This window comes from Callospermophilus lateralis, chromosome 5 (genome assembly GCF_048772815.1).
Source record: "Callospermophilus lateralis isolate mCalLat2 chromosome 5, mCalLat2.hap1, whole genome shotgun sequence".
Lineage (NCBI taxonomy): Eukaryota > Metazoa > Chordata > Mammalia > Rodentia > Sciuridae > Callospermophilus > Callospermophilus lateralis.
The window spans coordinates 106409026-106431151 of NC_135309.1; the positions used below are offsets into that span (position 1 = coordinate 106409026).

Below are 22126 nucleotides of genomic sequence, written 5' to 3' on the forward strand. Positions count from 1 at the left end.
GTGATTTTCAAAATAAATTCTCTCTCTCTCTTTTTTTTTTTGTACTGGGGATGAACCCGGGGGGCTTAACCACTGAGCTACATCCTAGCCCTTTTTTATATTTTTGTTTAGAGACAGGGTCTCACTGAGTTGCTTAGGGCCTTGCTAAGTTGCTATGAGGCTGGCTTTGAACTCAAGATCCTGTGCCTCAGCCTCCTGAGCTACTGGTGTGTGCCACCAACCGCATCCAGCTCAAAATAAATTCTTAATATATGACTGGTGCCTAATTTAGGAGCTGCTATATTATTTTTATAGTCTTCATTAAAAAAATTTTCCCCAGTATCTTTACAGATAGAGAACTGTTTTACTTTTGACTTACGAGTACTGTTGTATTCTTAGGTATGATTTACCAAATTTAGAGGACAGACTCCCCCTATAGAAGTAATTAGGGAAATGAAAATAATAATATTTATATTTTTTTCTCTGAGGACTTTATGGATGCAAGGTAATTGATTAATGGTGGGTGAATAGAGAGACCATCTGAAGTTGGTTATTTATTTGTTTTGTACATTACGGAAGAAATAAACTCAGTGTTTTTGTCCTTTATTATACACACACATACACACATTTTTTTTTTTTTTATTTTTTTTGGTACTGGAGATTTAACCCAGATTCACTTAACCACTGAACTATATCTCCAGCTATTTTTTTTTTTTTAATTTTTAATTTTGAGACAGGGTCTTGCTAAGTGCTTAGGGTCTTGCTAAGTTGCTGAGCATAGTTTTTTAAAAAAGAATATTAAAAATGACCTGTGTCCAGTATTTTTGATTTCAAGTCACAGAAATCCAAATCAAAAGTGTTTAAGGTGGAAAGCACCATTTATTGTTTCTTGTACCCAATGGGAAGGCAGTATTGACTGGATCAGGGGCTCCAGAATCTCCAAGACTTTACCACTTCTTATGTATGGTGTGGATCCTATCTCTCTAGGCTTCTCCATGAGGTGGGGAGCTAGGTTGCTGGTAGGCCAGGGATTACATCCATAAAGTTCAGACTGAGGAAGTGATAGCTATCCTTTCATCACCAGTTTGGGAAGTTCTGATTGGCCCACTTTGGGTCACATGTTTACCCTGTGGCCCAATCACTGTGTCAGGGGAATTTGTAACTATGCCATCAGAACCCATGTCATGTAGGGCTTTAGGAGACTGGGCAGGTAACTCCTGGAACCTCATGGTGGTGGCAGTACTGCTTTCAGGAAAAGGGAGAAAGAAAAACAGGCAGAAGCAGTGATTGTCAGTTATACTGGCCTAGGCTACCCTATCTAGGTGTGTGCAAATAAATGGAGGGTTACTTACAAAATGGGGTAGCTGACATTAATCATTCTTTTTGACCAGGTAGCTCTTGAATCCCTGCCCTAGTGTGGGGAAAATGGTATTAAAGAATGATACAGATTTTGTCATTCGGGGTATGATTTGAGAGGCAAAATATCCTGTATTTTATGTATGCTTTTCTGAAGGATGACTGGAATTCATACTTTTTAATATAAATTTTTTTAATTTATATGTGACAGCAGAATGCATTATAATTCTTATTACATATAAAGAGCACAATTTTTCATATCTCTGGTTGTATACATAGCATATTCACACCAATTTGTGTCTTCATACATGTACTTTGGATAGTAATGATCATCGCATTTCACCATCATTAATTACCCCATGCCCCCTCCCTTTCTCTCCAACCCCTCTGCCCTATCTAGAGTTCTTCTGTTCCTCCAATGCTCCTGCTCCCTATCCCTTCAATAGATGAATGGATTAAAAATGTAGCATATATACACAATGGAATATTACTCAGCAATAAAAGAGAATAAAATCATGGCATTTGCAGGTAAATGGATGAAGCTAGAGAGGATAGTGCTAAGTGAAGTTAACCAGTCCCAAAAAACCAAATGCTGAATGTTTTCTTTGATATAAGGAGGCTGATTCATAGTGGAATTTATACTCTTGAAGCCATTTAGATTAAGGCTTTGTTTCCAGAAAAAAAGCCAAAACTCTAACTGAAATAAAAACATGTTTTGTTGGGAGTGGTATTTCCATAGTTCTAACTGTTACCCAGTTTGATTTGATGAATGAGTATTGCCCTGGAACATTAAGATAGGTGGGTTGAATCAGGGAGGGGTCAGACACCATTCGCTTCCTGCTGAGGACTGTGGATTCTAATGTGCCTAGGTGAAGGCTGGTTGCCTGAAGGCTGAGCAGGGCCCTCTGGGGAGGTGACATAGGGAGACAGGAGAAAGGATGACTTAGGACTTCACAGTTTTACCTAGAATTGAACTATTCAGATAGATATTTGACATATGTGCACACACACATTTTAAAATAATATATTCTCATAGAAACTTGAAAACAGGCATTGAAAAGATGCCTCTATTCATCCATAAATAATCCTTCCAAACATTTTTTTTTTTTTTAACGGAACTGGGGTTTTAGCCCAGAGCCTAGTGTATGCGAGGGAACTACTTTGCCACTGTGCTACTACATCCCTTGCTCTAAACATACTTTTTTGGGAGGAGGGGGCAGTACCAGAGATTGAACCCAGGGGCACTTAACCACTGAGCCACACCCTGACCCCTTTTTAAATTTTTGCTTTTAAAGTTTTGAGATAGGGTCTTAATAAATTGCTTAGGTCCTTGCTAAGTTTCTGAGGCTGATTTTGAACTCATGATACTCCTGCCTCAGCCTCCCAAGCCGCTGCAATTACAGGTATGTGCCACTGTGCCTGACTTCAGTGTATTTCTAAACATACATTTTTTTGAGGGGAGGTGTGTATCAGGGATTGATTTTAGGGGCACTCCACCATGGGCCACATCCCCAGCCCTGTATTTTTTAGAGACACTGAGTTGCCTTAGCACCTCACTTTTGCTGATCTCCTGCCTCAGCCTCCTGAGCTGCTGGGATTTCAGGCGTGCACCATCATGCACACCTTAAACATACATTTTTTTTTAAAAAAAATTTTTTTTATAGTAGGTGGATACAGTACCTTTATTTTATTTTTATGTAGAGCACTCACCTCGCACGCCTTACACGTGCGAGGTGAGTGCTCTACCCACTGAGTTATAACCCCAGCCCAAACATACGTTTTTGATAGGCCTCTGGGCAGTTTCAAAATAACCTAAACAGAAAAACATGTGTGTATATGTTTGTATGTTTTGTTGTTTAAAGGGATTTTGTGCACCTTGCTCTGGGCATTTTCTTCTCTAATTTTGTTCTGTGAATGGTCGTAGGCTAGTTTAGCAATGATGGTATTGATCGAGAGTTAGGGAATGTTGTTTATTTTCCTTCCTCTCCTGTTTCTGTAGTCATCCTAATTTTTTATTTCATGCAATTTCCTAAATAGTTTTCAGGCAGGATAAAGGAGCAGGTGTTTCAGGTTGTTTCATAAATAACACTTGACGTTTTTCAATAGAGAGAACTTGTGATAGATAAAGTTGACAAAATAGCTGACTCTTGCCCTCTTTTTTGTTCATTATTGTTTTCTCACCTCTGCCTTTGTTTCAGGTTTCTCAGGGCTCTTCTGTCTTTGATCTCCCCCTTCATCGTTGTTGGAACGTGTAGGACGCATGAAGAGTAACTTAGTCATTTCTGTAGGTGGGAAAAGGATTACCCCTGTGGTGTTACTCAGAATAGCCAGAACTAAGCTTTTTTCTTAATTCAAGTTAATTGAAGTAAGTGTTTTGATAAAATCAGAAGTGCTTTGTTTTTACACTGGCTCATAACTTTTTGACTGTAGAAAAACACAAATGGTCTTAATGGTTGAAGTGGAGAGGGGGCCTTTAATGATCTAAGGATAAGACTTGCATAATTTTTTGAAGATGTTTAAAAATGGAAGTTAAATTCCACTTGTGGAGTTCTAGCAGTGTGTGCAGTACAGTTGAAGTGACAACAGTTAGACATTAGTGCATGCAAAGGCAGACAGCTAGGTCATGACTGCCCCTTGTCAGACAGCAATAGAAAGATGCTGTAAATTGTAAAATGCTTTCTGATCTCAGGGATGTTAAAATGTGAGCAGATTACCTATCTGAGAATCAATGCAAAACAGTAAATTACATGCAGTGGGAGTTTGATCTAAATGAGGGGTTAATGAAAGCATGTTTTCTGACACCAAGTCTATGGGAATGGAGATAATTAACACAAAATGTTTAAAAAAGAATCTTTGGAAAACTGAGGTCCTGTGTTGTGCAGTCCCGTGGTCCAAATATACTATGCCTGTTTATTTTAATTAATTAATTTTGGCACTGGGAATTGAACCTGGTCACATCCCCACCCCCTTTTATATTTTTTATTTTGAGACAGGTTCTTGCTGAGTTGCTGAGGCTGGCCTCAAACTTATGATCCTCTTGCTTCAGCCTCCTAAGCTGCTGGGATTATAGTGTGCGCCACCAAACCCAGTTTACTATGCGTGTTTAAATGCAGAGGGGCTTCATTCTGTGCTCTGTAAGTCTGTATCAAGATTAACCCAAACTTTGGTTCTTCCTAATGAAACCAAAATTCACCAGCTGCTCTAAATTAAAAGGTCAAATTCTAGGCAGAATTAAGAAAATGATATTGGCTTAAGTACTTTTTTTTTTTTTTAAAGCATATCTTAGCACCTTTTTGTCACCCACTTCTGCCTTCCATTTCCTCTCTTATGTCTCTGAAAGGGCTCTTATGTCACTGCTTCTCACCCTAACCTGGTTTCCTTGCAGTGTCTGAGTTTATCTTTTTTAAATATTTATTTTTAAACACTTAATTGAAGTATAGTTGACCTACAGTACTACATTAGAGTATGCAATTTAAAGCCATTTTGACATGTATGTTTACTCAGGAAACCATAACTACAATCAAGATATTAAATGTGTCCATATTCTGTAGAATTTCCTCTGCCTTTTCTTTCTTTTTTTTCCCCCTTTGCCTTTTGGAAGGCCCAAGTGCTCCAACCTCATGTACCCATCCCGTGGCTGAGGCCTCAGTGTCTTGAGACCCTTTGTCTCTTTCTCCCTGACCCCTAAACATGATCCCTTAAGGTCTTGACCAGTGCTTGGGAGAAAAGAGAAAAGCCATTTGACTTAATCACAATATTTTGTAACTAAGTTGTGGGAGGACACCACATTATGTGACCAGCATTTTCCTTTCCTGATTGGTGAGGCTCTGTCGGTCACTTCCCATGATCTGGCTACATCAAAGTGATTCTGTAGACAATGGCCCCCATCGCCAAATGTGTCTTCATTCTTGGGCCTGCCTTCCTACATCCCCAGGGGTCAAGTTACCTTACCTGTCCTTGTAACCCTGCCCCTCTTGATCTCTATTGAATGGAAATTTCTAAAGAATCAGAGTCCCCCAATAAAAGTCCACTCCCAAACGATCTTGCTCTCTCCCACCAGCCTCTCATTACATTCCTCGATCTCCCATTTGGGGAGCTTGAGGCCAAGGGCAGAGGAGTGGTCCCGGGGCTTGAATTAAAGGAAATTGTGTGTCTGTGTTTTATTTGATACCTTAGGAAATTCACTCGAGTGACCCTTAGTTTAGCTGCCCTTGCTGGTCGGGGGCAGCACTAAGTCTTTCCTTCCCAGGATTATTTCATTTTAAAAGAAGATTAGGGCTGGGGATGTGGTTCAAGCGGTAGCGCACTCGCCTGGCATGCGTGCGGCCCCGGGTTCAATCCTCAGCACCACATACAAACAAAGATGTTGTGTCCGCCAAAAACTAAGAAATAAATATTAAAAAAATTTTTTCTCTCTCTCTCTCTTTAAAAAAAAAAAGAAGAAGAAGATTAGATGTATGATGTAATTTTCTTGGTAACTTGAAGATAGATTTGGTCTTAAAAATATGCCATGTACCTCTTCAGGAAAAAAAAAAATCCTTTAGGTACATCAAAGAGTCCTTGTTTGGAAAAAAGGTTGTATTTGGAAGCCTGTTTGAAATAGATAGAAACTTATTTTCTTACCCAAGTAAACAAAGAAATGGCTTTCTTAAATAGTTGAGTTTTGCATTATACAGAGACTATATTGAGACCATTTTGGGGGCAGCAATGAAAACGAACATTTTAAGGGGCTGGGGTTGTGGCTCAGCGGTAGAGCCCTCGCCTAACATGGGCGGGGCCCTGTTCCATCTTCAGCACCACATAAAAATAAGTAAATAAAATAAAGGCGGGGCTGGGGATGTGGCTCAAGCGGTAGCGCGCTTGCCTGGCATGCGTGTGGCCCGGGTTAGATCCTCAGCACCACATACAAACAAAGATGTTGTGCCTGCCGAAAAACTAAAAAAAATAAATATTAAAAAAAAAATTCTCTCTCACTCTCTCTCTCTCTCCACTCTCTCTTTAAAAAAAAAAATAAATAAATAAAATAAAATAAAGGCATTGTGTCCATCTATACCTAAAAAATAAATATTAAATAAAGAAAATGAACATTTTAAGGTACTGCTTGATACTTTGGTTCACAGAGAGTGGGTCATAGATACTCCCAAGACATTAAGGCCTCAGCCCAGGAGGGGTATGTGAGGTTGGGGCCCTTTGGCCTTAAGTAGTCTGGTCAGGTTACCCTAGCATCTCTTTAATTACTGTGATTTTGTCTATTAAGATGTAAGTAATGTTGTGAAATACCAAAGACCATTTCTGAGTCAAGAGACTAACAAAAGGGGATTTTCTAATTGCTGTAAAGGTGTTTAGTTCTCCCATTTGCAGACTTAAAGTGTTGTGGGTCACTAATGTCACTTTTACATAAGTCTTCACTTGCCTTTTGGGCAAGTAATTTCTCAATGATGCTTTTACCTCATCCAAATGAAAACAGGAATTTTCATATTTTTTCTAGGACTTAGTATAATGCTAGATACATGTGGTAAATATTTAACAGAGTGGCAATGAGGCAGTTTTTGCAATGAATGAGTTGCAAAGAAAATACTGAGTAACTTTTTATAATTACTAGTGAATTCAGAACATGTAAAAGATATACTCTAGGATCAGAGATAGATTGATTTGAAAACAAAACAAAACAAAATCCTGTTTCTTTAATTACTTCAGAAAATTGGTAGCTGGCAAGTTGAGTGACTGAACTGAAAAATTAGCTGTTTCTTATAAGATATATTGAACTTTTTAAAAGTGCCTTGCTTTGGGGCTGGGGACTGGGGTTGTGGCTCAGTGGTAGAGCGCTTGCCTAGCACGTTGGAGGCCTTGGTTCAATCCTCAGCACCACATAAAAATAAGTAAATAAAATAAAGGTATTGTGTCCAACTACCACTGAAAAATAAATATTAAAAAAATAAATAAGAGTGCCTTGCTTTGTCTTGAGGATTATATTTTTCCTTGAGGATTATATATTATAGGTCTGATCTATCTAATCATGTTTTTATTCTAGGAGGTAGTGAGAAAGCCCGAGCACTGCACACAGCAAGAGGAAAACTGTTACCCAGAGAAAGAGTCGACACCCTTATAGACCCAGGGTTGGTACCTACCCAGTGCTGACACAGTGTTTTCTGTTCTGTGGTACTTTATTAGATGGTGTTATAAATATTTTTTTTTTTTTTTTTTTTTGCTTTGGTATCTGGGATTAAATTCAGGGAAACTGTCACTGAGCCACATCCTAGACCTTTTTTTTTTTTTTTGTATTTTATTTAGTGACAGGGTCTCACTGAGTTGCTTAAGGCCTCACCAAGTTGCTGAGGCTGACTTTGAAATCACCATCCTCCTGCCTCAGCTTCCCAAGCTGCTGGGATTACAGGCATATGCCACCACGCCCAGTTTGAATTTTGATTCTTATAAAATTCAAACAGCAAAGGTTTATTGGGAGTCTACTGTGTGTCAGGCACTGTTTTTGACGTTAATAAAACGTCAATGAACAAGACAAATGAAGAGTTTTGCCCTACTGGAGTTTATATTATGGTAGAGGGAGACAGAAGATAAATAATATATGTTTTAAGTTATACATTATGCTAGAAGGTAACAAGTATTGTGGGGAAAAGAAAAGATAGACCAGAGTAAGGGAGAGACCATGATGGACAAGTTGTAGTTTTAAGTGGGATGGTTAGGGTAGACCTCTTTGAGAAGTTGACATTTGAGCAAAGATTTAAAGGAGGGACAAGAGATAGCCCTATAAATAGCTGGGACAAATGTTGCAGGCAGAGGAAGCAAGCAGGGCAAAGGCCCAGAGGTGGGATGTATGCTAGGTATGCTGATGTCCAGGAGATCATTGTGTTTGGCATTGAGGGAATGAAGGGGAGACTAATAGGAGATGGGGTTGGAGTTAAGAGGGCCTTGTAGGCCATTGTAAAGGTTTTGGCTCTTTCTTTAAGAGAAATGGGGGGCTATTGTAGAATTTTTTTTTTCCTGTGATACTTGGGATTGAACCCAGGGGTATTCTACCACTAAGGTACTTTCCGAGCCCTTTTTATTTTTTAGACAGAATCTAATTAATTTGCCCAGGCTGGCCTTGAACTGTGATCCTCCTGCCTTAACCTTTGAAGTAGCTGGAATTATAGTCATGTTTCACTGTGCCCAACTCTTTTTATAGATTTTATGTATAGTATGCATATTTGAAAAAACAGTTTTCCTTTTCTTAAAAATGTATATTATGACTATATCTATATAGTCACACACACACATATGTTATATATATATATATATATATATATATATATAGACACTAATTAAAAAATGTTCTTTTTCCTTTCAGGTCTCCGTTTCTGGAATTATCCCAGTTTGCAGGTTACCAGTTATATGGTAATGAGGAAGTCCCCGCAGGTGGCATCATTACAGGCATTGGAAGAGTATCAGGGTGAGTATTCTACCTAAAGCTCAGTAATGAGGGTCACCTGGGCACGGTGGCACATACCTGTAATCCTAGCATCTTGGGAGGCTGAGGCAGGAGGAGTTCAAAGCCAGCCTTAGCAACTTAACAAGGCCCTAAGCAACTTAACAAGATCCTGTCTCAAAGTTAAAAATAATAAGGGATGTGGATGTGATTCAATTGTTGAGCGCCCCTGGGTTCAATCCCTGGCTGTAACAACAACAACAACAACAACAATAATAATGGTACCCAGGAAGAAGAGGACTTTGACGAGATGCAGGCATCCAGCACTTACTTTGCATATTAGCATGCAAGCTTTGTGCTATTTATATAATTTAGGACCTGATTATCCTACTCAGATCTGCACTAGATTCATTTGTGGAGCTTTAGAAACAAAAATTGAAGGGAAAAACCCCCAGCAAAAGTTCCTGAGATCCAATTCAGACCTCCCACTGAATCAGCATTCCTATGTGTGGGATTGACGTGTAGTTTCAAAGGCTCCCTAGGCAATCTCTTGCTCACCTGGGGTGATAACCATTTTGTTAGAGGAATATTTTTTCAGGTTTGGTCCCCAGGCAGCATCAGCATCACTTGGGAACTTATTAGAAAAAAAGCAGATTCTCCAGTCTTCCTGGAAGTACTAATTCAGAAATGCTTGGGGTGAGGCCCTGCAGTCTGCATTTTAACAAGTCCTGCAACATATGTTGCTTAATAGTTCTTGGATGCTTAAGTTTGAGAACCACTGTAGGCTCAGGGACTCTAGATTCCTCAATGTTAAATTTATTTGTATATGTTTCTGAATGTGGTCCTATTTACCACGTAGGTATTATGCCAGGCATTGTAGTGATTGCCTGTCTTCATCCTCACGGCAGCTGTGTGAGCATGGATGCTATCATAGTCCTCACCATTGTGCAGAGGATGCAGGCTTAGAGAGTAACATGGTTTTGATCTCAGTCTGACTCAGCCTGGCACACTTGACTTTGACACAGATGTTGCTTTATGGTGTGTTCCTCCACCTTCTCCCCATGATCCATGCCTGCAGCTATAGACATTTACCATTGTTGCTTCTTCCTTGATTTTTACTCCCAAGTTTCCCCCATGACTCTTTGCTTAATATTCACCCAGAATGGAGACATTTTTAATGCAAAATTAAAATAATTCCTATGTTATGGAAATACATAATTAAGTAGAATAATTGCCCTTTATCATATCTCTTGTTGTAATGACTGTCAATACCTTAGAACATGCTCTTCCATTTTGTTCCCCTTGTGTATACAGTCATGCGTTGCTTAAAAACTATGAGATGATTTGAGAAATGTGTTATGTGAACATCATAGAGCTATGGCTCTATGATGCTGCTAGACAGTGTAATCCTAAAGGATCACCATTGTGTATGTGGTCTGTTGTTAACTGAGAAATTATTATGTGGTGCATGACTGTATTTATATTTTATTAAAGATTGAGTGTTCCCTTTCTGAAATGCTTGGGAACAGAGGTGTTTCTGATTGCAGATTTTTTTTTCCAGATTTTGGGATATTTGCATATTTAATGAGATATTTTTGGGGTGGGAACCAAGTCTAAATGTGAGATTCACTTATGTTTCATGTACACCACACCTTATACACATAATTCAAAGGTAATTTTATATGATATTTTCCATGCCACAGATGGAAAATTCCACATCTGACCTTATGTAGTCAAATGCATGTGCACTAAAAATGCTAACTTTAGTAGCCTGCTTCATGTTACTACAATGAGGTTATCAGAGAGAGGCTATTTATGAATTAAAGACAGGTTTATTTTCGTTCACATTTCTGGAGGTTCCAAAGCATGGCACCTGCATCAGCTCAGTTCTGATGAGGGCTATGGATAGCAGTGGTGGGGAGCATGTGCTAGAGCAAACTGCTCACATCTTTAATTGGAGCAGGAAGAGAGAGGATGGATCGGGTTTCACAAGACCCTTTGGGGCACACCCTCAAAGACATAAGGACCTCCCACAAGGTCCTATCTCCCAAAGATTCCATCACCTCTCAATAGTGCTACCACTCAGGGACCAAACTTTTAACACATGGACCTTTGGGGAACTCTCATCCAAATCATAGTTCATAGCATTAGCATAAACTCAGGTGTGATTGAAAGGCACTTAGGAACACCAAAAGTTGTTCCTGGCACCCAGAAATTGCAAGGGTTTTAAGAGTTCTGTGGCAGGAATGGAGTGGGGGAGCACCAAAGTATGTATTTCTCATTATCACAGGTTCCTTTATAATTTCTGAAGTAGATACTAAGACATTTAATGAGGAAACTTATATGGAATTTATTTATAAGCCAGTTTCATTCAAGGACTGCTTGCCTGAGATAGTGACTAGTCAAAGAGTAATTGTACAGCATCCCATCTTTCTGGACTTTATAAGCCTTTTTATGGCTTATAAAGTCCATGTCAGATATGATCCCTCCCTACTTTTCTCACCTCAGTCTTTTATTATAACACTTTAGTTGCCTAGTGTTGTCCAATTTCTCTGTGCCTGTTTCTGTAAGATGAGATATCTCATGTGCCTTAGGACAGTACTAGTGCATATGGGTGGTAGCTGTTATTTTTATTCCTCAACCATTTTATCTTATCATAGCCCCCACCACAATTAACTTGTTTTATTATATTATTTACCATATTTGATTGCATCTTTGTTATTTTTTTTTTGGTTGGTGTTTTTATGTTTTGATTTTATTATTTTTTTTCTGGTACTGGGGACTGAATCCAGGGCCTCATGCATTTGAGGCAAGAGCTCTACCACTGAGCTATGTCCCCAGCCCTATGTTTGATTGCATCTTTTACCTTGTTTTGTGATATCTTATTATAATAATTAAACAACATTGCCTTATTTTATTATATGTTCATAGTACTTAAAAATCTAAAATTATTAATTTTTTAAGTATTTTTTTTAGTTGAAGTTGTACATAATACCTTTATTTTATTTATTTATTTTTATGTGGTGCTGAGGTTCAAACCCAGGGCCTTGCGCATGCTAGGCAAGCACTCTACCACTGAGCTACAACCCCAGCTCCTGTCTGTGATCTTTTAATACATTTGCAAAAGTGGACTATGTCTCTTGTTCAAAGTCACATATCTAGAAAATGGCAGAGCCAGTTGAGCTTTTTCTGACTTCACAGCCTGGCTTCCTTGTAGTACCAGAGCTTCTTAAGCTTTTCTGGGTGTGTCACCCATGAGCTGGGACGTGTGAACACATTTTCTATCAGTGTGGAGTCATGGCTCAGCAACCTGCCATAAGCCTAAATTTCCTTCAGAGTTTTATATGTTTGGAGTGGTACATGCCTGTAATCCCAGCGGCTCGGGAGACTGAGGCAGGAGGATTGTGAGTTCAAACCAGCCTCAGCAACTTAGTGAGACCTAAGCAACTCAGTGAAACCCTGTTTCTAAATACAATATGTAAAGGGCTGGGGTGTCTTAGTGGTAAAGTGCCCCTGGGTTCAATCCCTGGTACCAAAAAAAGAGAAAAGTTTTATATGTTTAATGGTAAAGTTATTAAAAATTTGCATTCCACTCTAAATAAAATGCTACTTGTAATGTAGAAAAAGGTTTTATGTGATCTAGTGAATAAAACTGATGCTCAGAGAAGAGACTTGTTTATCTTGTATGGAGCCCTGCTAACTAATAGGAAAAGCATAACCCTACTATATGTTGGATGTTCAGTTGCTTTTCTTGATTTTCAATAGGGAGTCAATGAATTATCTTTAGAATTCTAGGGAACATAAAATAACAACCAACACTAAATATTTAAAAAGTAGAATTTTGTAAAAAACATGCTGTTGCTGTCTCAGATTTCAAGCGAACCTCTGATCTTAAGGTTCTGTGGCAATGCCAGGCAGGTCAATCTTCCCTTGCCCCCCAGATTTTTGTCACTTGTGTACTGTTTTAAAGTTTGCATCCATTGTGTCTTCAAGCAAGATAAGTATATTTTAGACTTCTTTTAGCTTTAAAAAAAAAAATGGCTGTAACATTGAGGAACTTCTGAAAACACACACACAAAAATCTTAGTACTCTTGGTGGGTCAGTTTTTATTTTTTGCAAATTATCAAAAGGAAAATTTGAAGCTTTATTGTGAGGGAATTCTTTGCCCTTGAGACTTGGATTAATAGTATTATGATTGGTATTATGATTATCTTGTTAGAACCCTTTCATTGAAGAACCATTAGAACATGTGTTTTAGGCCGGGCACAGATTGTAGGTGTGAGCCTGTAAATCCCAGCAATTTGGAAGCTGAGGCAGGAGAATCACAAGTTCAAAGCCAGCCTCAGCTGCTGCAGTCTGGCTGGGCACAATTCAGGAGCCACTTGTCAAAAGAAACTAACTTTATTTTTAGAACCACACACGCCAAACAAAACAGCTCCTCAGGAAAAAACCCTCAGAGCCCAACTGCCACCACCGGCTTCCCACAAGCCACACTCCCCAACCACCAGCCTCCACACCTCCCACAATCCTCTTCCTCTTGAGGCCGATTGGCTGGGTCGCATGGGTGGAGCCAAAAAGTCCCCCAATGAGCAGCTCCGTGGCCTGAAAGGGCAGGGAAACAGCCCAATGTGCTTCACCGTAGAGGAGCCAATCAGCTAGATGTTGCTGGGGCTGCTGTGAGCCAATCATCATCTGGCAGTCTGAAAGTTTGCTGGGGCCCCTTCGGCTGTGGCTCTCAACACTCAGCAATGGTGAGGCACTAAGCAAATCAGAGAGACCCTGTATCTAAATACAAAATAGGGCTGAGGATGTGGCTCAGTGGTTGAGTGTCCCTGAGTTCAATCCCTGGTTAAAAAAAAAAAAAAAAAAAAAAAAAAAAGAAAGAAAATGTGTTTCAGGTTTTAATTTTTTACTAATTATGTAGGGACTGGTGACATTTTAAAAGTCAAGTATGAGTGTATGAACTTGTTAGAAGTACTCATATTTTATAAATGAATATGTGAACCCTAATGAAGCTTACTTTTTGGCATAAGATTGTTCAGTAATTATTAGTGGTCATAGAAGTTGAAGGTTACATCAGAGTGTCTTGTAGTGAGCTGTAATTGGCCTTTGATTTTGAAGACATATCTCGTATTCTCTTTCCAATGAAAATTTTTGCCTTTCAGAGTAGAGTGCATGATTGTTGCTAATGATGCCACCGTGAAAGGAGGTTCCTACTACCCAGTGACAGTGAAAAAACACCTGCGGGCACAAGAAATTGCGCTGCAAAACAGGCTCCCCTGCATCTACCTGGGCAAGTCACAAGAGTTGTAAAAACACTACTGTTAGTTGGTAAAAGGCAAGACTGTATATATGACACCATCAATGGGTACTTAAAAATACTGAAGTATTTCTACCATAATTAACAAGAGAATGCATGTTCTTTGCTCAGAACTCTGGGAGAAAAAGTAAATAAGAACTACTACCATGATAATATTACTGAGGAATAGTTCTGCTAACATTTTAGTGCATGCCAGTTTTTTCTCTATATGTTTGGATTTTTTTCATATACATATTGTTTTTCTGTTAACCATAAAGGGTTTAAATAAAAAAAAAAGCTGGTTGGTATTTATGGATAGCTCGAGTGCCAGGTGTTATATTAAATGCTTGAGTATTATATAATGTGAACAGATATAATTTAAGATAAACTTAATTTCCCACGAAAGTAAATTCATATTTGAAATTAAAATACATTTAAATCAAAGGGGTGAGGTGTGATGACGCATGTCTGTAATCCCAGTGATTTGGGAGGTTCAGGCAGGAGGATTGCAAGGTCAAGGCCAGCCTCAGAAACTTAGGGAGACCCTTAGCAACTTAGTGAATCCCTGAGGGCTGTGGATATGGCTCAGTGGTTAAGCACCTCTGGGTTCAATCCCTAGTACAAAAATAAATAAATAAATTAAATAAAATAAATCAAAGGGTATTTCAGTTTAAAACAGGCACTTCCTGGATATTAGTTTAGTCCAATAAAACTCCAGCACATAGTTTTGGTTTATGCAGGCCTTTGAACAGGTACTGATATATTTATCTTTTTTGCGGGGGGAGTTAATTTACCTGATAGATTTGCAATATGAATTGCTTTGCACATATAGAAAGTAGCAAATGATGGGCTGTGGCTGTGGCTCAGTGGTAGTGCACTTGCCTGCCATGTGTGAGGCACTGGGTTCGATTCTCAGCACTTCGTATAAATAAATAAAGGTCTATGAACAACTAAAAAATATTAAAAAGAAAGTAGCATATGAGACCCAGTTAATTGAATGTGTTGGGCCAGACACCATAGAGGACACAGAGTATTGTGTGATCTCTGGCTTTAGCAAGTTCATAATTAATTGAAGACAGAATGTAATGTGTTAAATCACCATATAAGACTTAATGGTTATAGGCAATAATAATGTGTATAGGACTAGCTAACTTTTTTTTTTCTCTGTGTGCACTCAGAGTAAGTGCTGAACCAAACACTTTGCGTACATTCTCATGTAATCCTGAAAACAACTATAATTAGTAGCTACTATTGTTTTCATTTCATGGGTAAGAAATCAGAGAATGGCCAGGAAACATGCCTGTAATCACAGAGCTATGAAGCAGCAAGCTCCATTTTGAACTTGGCTGACATTCTTATCTACCACTTCAGTCTGCAATGGAATCAATATCAGAAGGCAATATGTGATAAATTATCACATGAATTCTGTAGATGGTTTCTGTATTGGTTTAGAAGAGGGAGAGGTACTTTTTTAGCTCAGCTGGTTAAGAGTTTCTGGGTCCTCAAGGAGAGAATGCTAAACGATTTGTGTAGAATTTTGCACAGCAGTAGGAAAGTCTAATGGGTTTGGGGAATACTGAATCATTTTGGCTGTGTTGGGAGATTGGTGATAAAGATTCTAGGACAGTTTGGAAAGATAGGGAAAGAGTTTTTTTGTGATTAAGAAGTGATGCTATCATTCATACAAATCTGCTGTGCATAGATATTTTGCTGATGGAGATGCACTTATTGATCTTATTTTCCTTGTTCAGTGGACTCAGGAGGAGCCAACTTACCCCGACAAGCTGATGCGTTTCCAGACCGAGACCACTTTGGCCGCATATTCTACAATCAGGCAATTATGTCGTCTAAAGGTATTACCCAGGTAATTTCTCATTAATGAAGTATATTGCTTTTTATTCCAAATGTCTTTGAGAATTACACATTCCAGGATGAGTTTAAAAATAAAACAGGAGCTGGGTATAGTAGTGCATGCCTGTAATCTTAGTGACATAGGAGGATTCACAAGTTTGAGGCCAGTCTCAGGAGCTTATACTATGTCAAAATAAAAAATTAAAAGAACTGGGGTGATAGCTCAGTAGTAAAGTGTTGCTGAATGTTCAACCCCTAGTACCAAATAAATAAATAAATAAAACAATCTAATATAGAATATAATTCTTTCCTATGGAAAGTATAAGGTATAAGTATAAGTTGTCTTCACTTAGAACCTTTAGTTAATTATGGGAATATTCTTATACTATAACAAAGGTTATTTACCTAAGGAAATAGGCATTGGAAAGATAGAACACCCAGTATTTCCTTTTTAAGGACTATACTCAAAAAACTAGTATTAAGAAAACTTTAGGTTATGTGTAGGGGATATGTGCAAGATAAGTTAATGGTAGTAGCATCATTTATTAGAGTACAAGTTGAAGAATAACCTGCATGTCTACTTATAGGCATTAGTGGAAAATTAAAAATTGTTTTTAGCTCTTAAAACCAATGAACTAAAATTGCATCTATCAATGTAAACAAGTCATAAAAATATGGTAAGTAAAAAAAAAAGTAAAATAGATGTATAACCATTTCCTATGGATGAAAAAGTTAAGGACATCAAGTGTTACTGCATATTGTTTGTGTATAAACTGGCATTTAAACATAAACATTTGGACATGATATACTCTTCTTTTATCAGTGCCTGTGTCTGAGGAGGAAGAAGGAGAAAAGAGTCTGGCAAAGAGAATATAGGAGGGCTGGGGTTATGGGACTGGGTTCAATCCTCAGAACCACATAAAAATAAAATATTGTGTCCACCTATAACTAAAAAATAAATATTTATTTTAAAAAAGATAATATAGGATTGCAGTATATTTGAAATATTTTATTCCTTTGAAAAAAAGACCTGAAGTGAATTTAGGCAAATGTCAATATTTATTAAGAGTGGACATGAGGTGAATGGATGTTTATTTCAGACCATGTTACGAACCCCTTCAATATGGTATTGTAATTTATGTTTGACTTTGTATTAATTTCCTAGAACTGGCATAACAGGAGCCAGAGTAAGTGGCTTAAAATGGAAATTTCACCACACTTAGATCATTTTAACTAAGTGTGGCGTCCCAGCTGCTTGGAAGGCTGATTCAGGAGGATCTTGAATTTGAGACTAACATAGGAACTTAGCTAGACCCTGTTTCAAAATAAGATTTTAAAAAGGACTGAAAGAACCGAGAATGTAGCTCAGTAGATAGAGTGCTTGCCTAGTATGTGTGAGGCTCTGGTTTCAACTCCCCATACTGAGAAAAAGATGAGATTTAAAAAACTATGAACAATGAACATTTTTTTCTGGGGCGGTGGTGTACCAGGGATTGAACTTAGGGTCACTCAATCACATAGCCACATCTCCAGCCCTATTTTGTATTTAGAGACAGGGTCTCACTGATTTGCTTAGCACTTTACCATTGCTAAGTCTGGCTTTGAACTTGCAATCCTCCTACCTAAGCCTCCCAAGGCACTGGAAACCATGAACATATTTTTTGAGTAAGTGATAGATAAAAAAATCCAAAGTGTCTATTAGGCTTTTTAAAATTTGTGATTTATACTTTTGTTTATTTAGTTTTTTTATGTGGTGCTGGGGATCAAACCCAGTGCCTCATGCATGCTAGGCAAGCGCTCTACCACTGAGCCACAACTCCAGCCCAGTCTAATAGGCTTTTGATTGAAGATAAAAAGTATTTTATTGCTTATTTTGTTTTCTAAAAATTTTAACATCAGTATTTCTTTCACTCTTGTTTGTTTGTTTATTTTCTTTGGTGCTAAGAATCAAACCCAGGGTGTTGTGCATGCAAGGCAAACACCTTATACCTCCAGCACTTACTGTTTATTTTTTCTACTTCACTTAATTAAATAGGAAGTTTAAGTTAATTAATTAAATAGTTAAGTTCATAGTTAACAGTTGCCTTTCCATATTCTTCAGAACTTCCTGGAATTAAAAAAAATTTCTAATTGTTACTCTATACTAATTTTCATAGAGATATAACAATTATCAATATTTATGCACCAAATAATGGTGCTGCGACGTTCATAAAACAAATTCTCCTCAAGTTCAAGAATCAAATAGACCACAACACAATAATTATGGGTGACTTCAACACACCTCTCTCACCATTGGACATATCCTCCAAACAAAAGTTGAATAAAGAAACTATAGATCTCAATATCACAATCAATAACCTAGACTTAACTGACATATATAGAATATATCAACCATCATCAAGTGGATATACTTTTTTCTCAGCAGCACATGAATCCTTCTCAAAAATAGACCATATATTATGCCATAGGGCAACCCTCAGTAAATATAAAGGGGTGGAGATAATACCATGCATTTTATCGGATCATAATGGAATGAAACTGGAAATCAATGATAAAAGAAGGATGGGAAAATCCTATATCACATGGAAGATGAACAATATGTTACTGAATGATCAAGGAGTTACAGAAGACATAAAGGAGGAAATCAAAAAATTCTTAGAGATAAATGAAAATACAGACATAACTTATCGGAATCTATGGGACACAATGAAAGCAGTTTTAAGAGGGAAATTCATCGCCTGGAGGTCATTCCTCAAAAAAAAGAAAAACCAACAAATAAATGAGCTCACATTTCATCTCAAAGCCCTAGAAAAGGAAGAACAAAACAACAGCAAATGCAGCAGAAGGCAAGAAATAATTAAAATCAGAGCGGAAATCAACGAATTTGAAACAAAAGAAACTATTGAAAAAATTAACAAAACTAAAAGTTGGTTCTTCGAAAAAATAAACAAGATTGACAGACCCTTAGCCATGCTAACGAAGAGAAGAAGAGAGAGAACTCAAATTACTAACATACGGGATGAAAAAGGCAATATCACAACAGATGCTACAGAAATACAGAAGACAATTAGAAATTATTTTGAAAACCTATATTCCAATAAAATAGAAGATAGTGAAGACATCGATAAATTTCTTAAGACATATGATTTGCCCAGACTGAGTCAGGAGGATACACACAATTTGAACAGACCAATATCAATGGATGAAATTGAAGAAGCAATCAAAAGACTACCAACCAAGAAAAGCTCAGGACCGGATGGGTATACAGCAGAGTTTTACAAAACCTTTAAAGAAGAATTAATACCAATACTTTTCAAGTGATTTCAGGAAATAGAAAAAGAGGGAGCTCTTCCAAATTCATTCTATGAGGCCAACATCACGTTGATTCCGAAACCAGACAAAGTCACCTCAAAGAAAGAAAACTACAGACCAATATCCCTGATGAACCTAGATGCAAAAATCCTCAATAAAATTCTGGCGAATCGGATACAAAGGCACATAAAAAAATTGTGCACCATGATCAAGTAGGATTCATCCCTGGGATGCAAGGATGGTTCAATATACGGAAATCAATAAATGTTATTCACCACATCAATAGACTTAAAGATAAGAACCATATGATCATCTCGATAGACGCAGAAAAAGCATTTGACAAAGTACAGCATCCCTTTATGTTCAAAACATTAGAAAAACTAGGGATAACAGGAAATTACCTTGACATTGTAAAAGCTATCTATGCTAAGCCTCAGGCTAGCATCATTCTGAATGGAGAAAAATTGAAGGCATTCCCTCTAAAATCTGGAACAAGACAGGGATGCCCTCTATCACCACTTCTATTCAATATAGTTCTCGAAACACTGGCCAGAGCAATTAGACAGACGAAAGAAATTAAAGGCATAAAAATTGGAAAAGAAGAACTTAAATTATCACTGTTTGCGGACGACATGATTTTATACCTAGAAGACCCAAAAGGGTCTACAAAAAAACTACTAGAACTAATAAATGAATTCAGCAAAGTGGCAGGATATAAAATCAACACGCATAAATCAAAGGCATTCCTGTATATCAGCGACAAAACTTCTGAAACGGAAATGAGGAAAAACACTCCATTCACAATATCCTCAAAAAAAAATAAAATACTTGGGAATCAACCTAACAAAAGAGGTGAAAGATTTATACAATGAAAACTACAGAACCCTAAAGAGAGAAGTAGAAGAAGATCTTAGAAGATGGAAAAATATACCCTGTTCATGGATAGGCAGAACTAACATCATCAAAATGGCGATATTACCAAAAGTTCTATATAGGTTTAATGCAATGCCAATCAAAATCCCAAAGGCATTGCTTGTAGAAATAGAGAAAGCAATCATGAAATTCATATGGAAAAATAAAAGACCCAGAATAGCAAAAGCAATTCTAAGCAGGAAGTGCGAATCAGGCGGTATAGCGATACCGGATTTCAAACTATATTACAGAACAATAGTAACAAAGACAGCATGGTACTGGTACCAAAACAGGCGGGTGAACCAATGGTACAGAATAGAGGACACAGAGATCAATCCACAAAGTTACAACTATCTTATATTTGATAAAGGGGCTAAAAGCATGCACTGGAGGAAGGATAGCATCTTCAACAAATGGTGTTGGGAAAACTGGAAATCCATATGCAACAAAATGAAACTGAACCCCCTCCTCTCACCATGCACAAAAGTTAACTCAAAATGGATCAAGGACCTTGATATCAAATCAGAGACTCTGCATCTAGCACAAGAGTTAATAGCAAGAATCAACAAATGGGACTTACTTAAACTAAAAAGTTTTTTCACAGCAAGAGAAACAATAAGAGAGGTAAATAGGGAACCTACATCATGGGAACAAATTTTTACTCCTCACACTTCAGATAGAGCCCTAATATCCAGAATATACAAAGAACTCAAAAAATTAGACAATAAGATAACAAATAACCCAATCAACAAATGGGCCAAGGACCTGAACAGACACTTCTCAGAGGAGGACATACAATCAATCAACAAGTATATGAAAAAATGCTCACCATCTCTAGCAGTCAGAGAAATGCAAATCAAAACCACCCTAAGATACCATCTCACTCCAGTAAGATTGGCAGCCATTATGAAGTCAAACAGCAACAAGTGCTGGCGAGGATGTGGGGAAAAGGGTTCTCTTGTACATTGCTGGTGGGACTCCAAATTGGTGCGGCCAATTTGGAAAGCAGTATGGAGATTCCTGGGAAAGTTGGGAATGGAACCACCATTTGATCCAGCTATTGCTCTTCTCGGACTATTCCCTGAAGACCTTAAAAGAGTGTATTACAGGGATACTGCCACATCGATGTTCATAGCAGCACAATTCACAATAGCTAGACTGTGGAACCAACCCAGATGCCCTTCAATGGATGAATGGATTAAAAAAATGTGGCATCTATACACCATGGAGTATTACGCAGCACTAAAAAATGACAAAATCATGGAATTTGCAGGGAAATGGATGGCACTAGAGCAGATTATGCTTAGTGAAGCTAGCCAATCCCTAAAAAACAAATACCAAATGTCTTCTTTGATATAATGAGAGCAACTAAGAATAGAGCAGGGAGGAAGAGCAGGAAGAAAAGATTAACATTAAACAGAGACATGAGGTGGGAGGGAAAGGGAGAGAAAAGGGGAATTGCATGGAAACGGAGGGAGACCTTCATTGTTATACTAAATTACATATAAGAGGTTGTGAGTGGAATGGGAAAATAAACAAGGTGAGAAATGAATTACAGTAGCAGGGGTAGAGAGAGAAGATGGGAGGGGAGGGGAGGGGGGATAGTAGAGGATAGGAAAGGTAGCAGAATACAACAGTTACTAGTATGGCATTATGTAAAAATGTGGATGTGTAACCCATGTGATTCTGCAATCTGTACTTGGGGTAAAAAAGGGAGTTCATAACTCACTTGAAGCTAATGTATGCTAATGTATGAAATATGATATGTCAAGAGCTTTGTAGGGTTTTGAACAACCAATAAAAAAAAAAAAAGAAAAGAGCTAATTTTCATAGTATCCATTCTGATTCTTTCCTCATTGTATAAACTCTAAACTTGTTATCTGCACTGTAGATATTGCTTTGTACTTCACTAAAGTCAGGCTATGTATACTTCCTATCCTATTGAAATGACTTCTAGTTATTCTGTCTTCCTTCTTTACTTTTTTCTTTTATG

At 37.8% G+C, this 22126-nt stretch overlaps 1 protein-coding gene across 2 annotated transcripts in view; it reads left to right on the plus strand.

The window, feature by feature from the left end:
* Nucleotides 1-22126, plus strand: part of Mccc2 (methylcrotonyl-CoA carboxylase subunit 2) — an 83636-nt gene that overhangs the window by 11905 nt on the left and 49605 nt on the right. For both annotated transcript variants that reach the window (XM_076857129.2, XM_076857130.2), the window contains exons 3-6: nucleotides 7367-7451; nucleotides 8681-8782; nucleotides 13925-14052; nucleotides 15810-15922. In XM_076857129.2, coding sequence (XP_076713244.1) covers nucleotides 7367-7451; nucleotides 8681-8782; nucleotides 13925-14052; nucleotides 15810-15922 — 428 coding nt within the window. The remainder of the gene's footprint in view (nucleotides 1-7366; nucleotides 7452-8680; nucleotides 8783-13924; nucleotides 14053-15809; nucleotides 15923-22126) is intronic.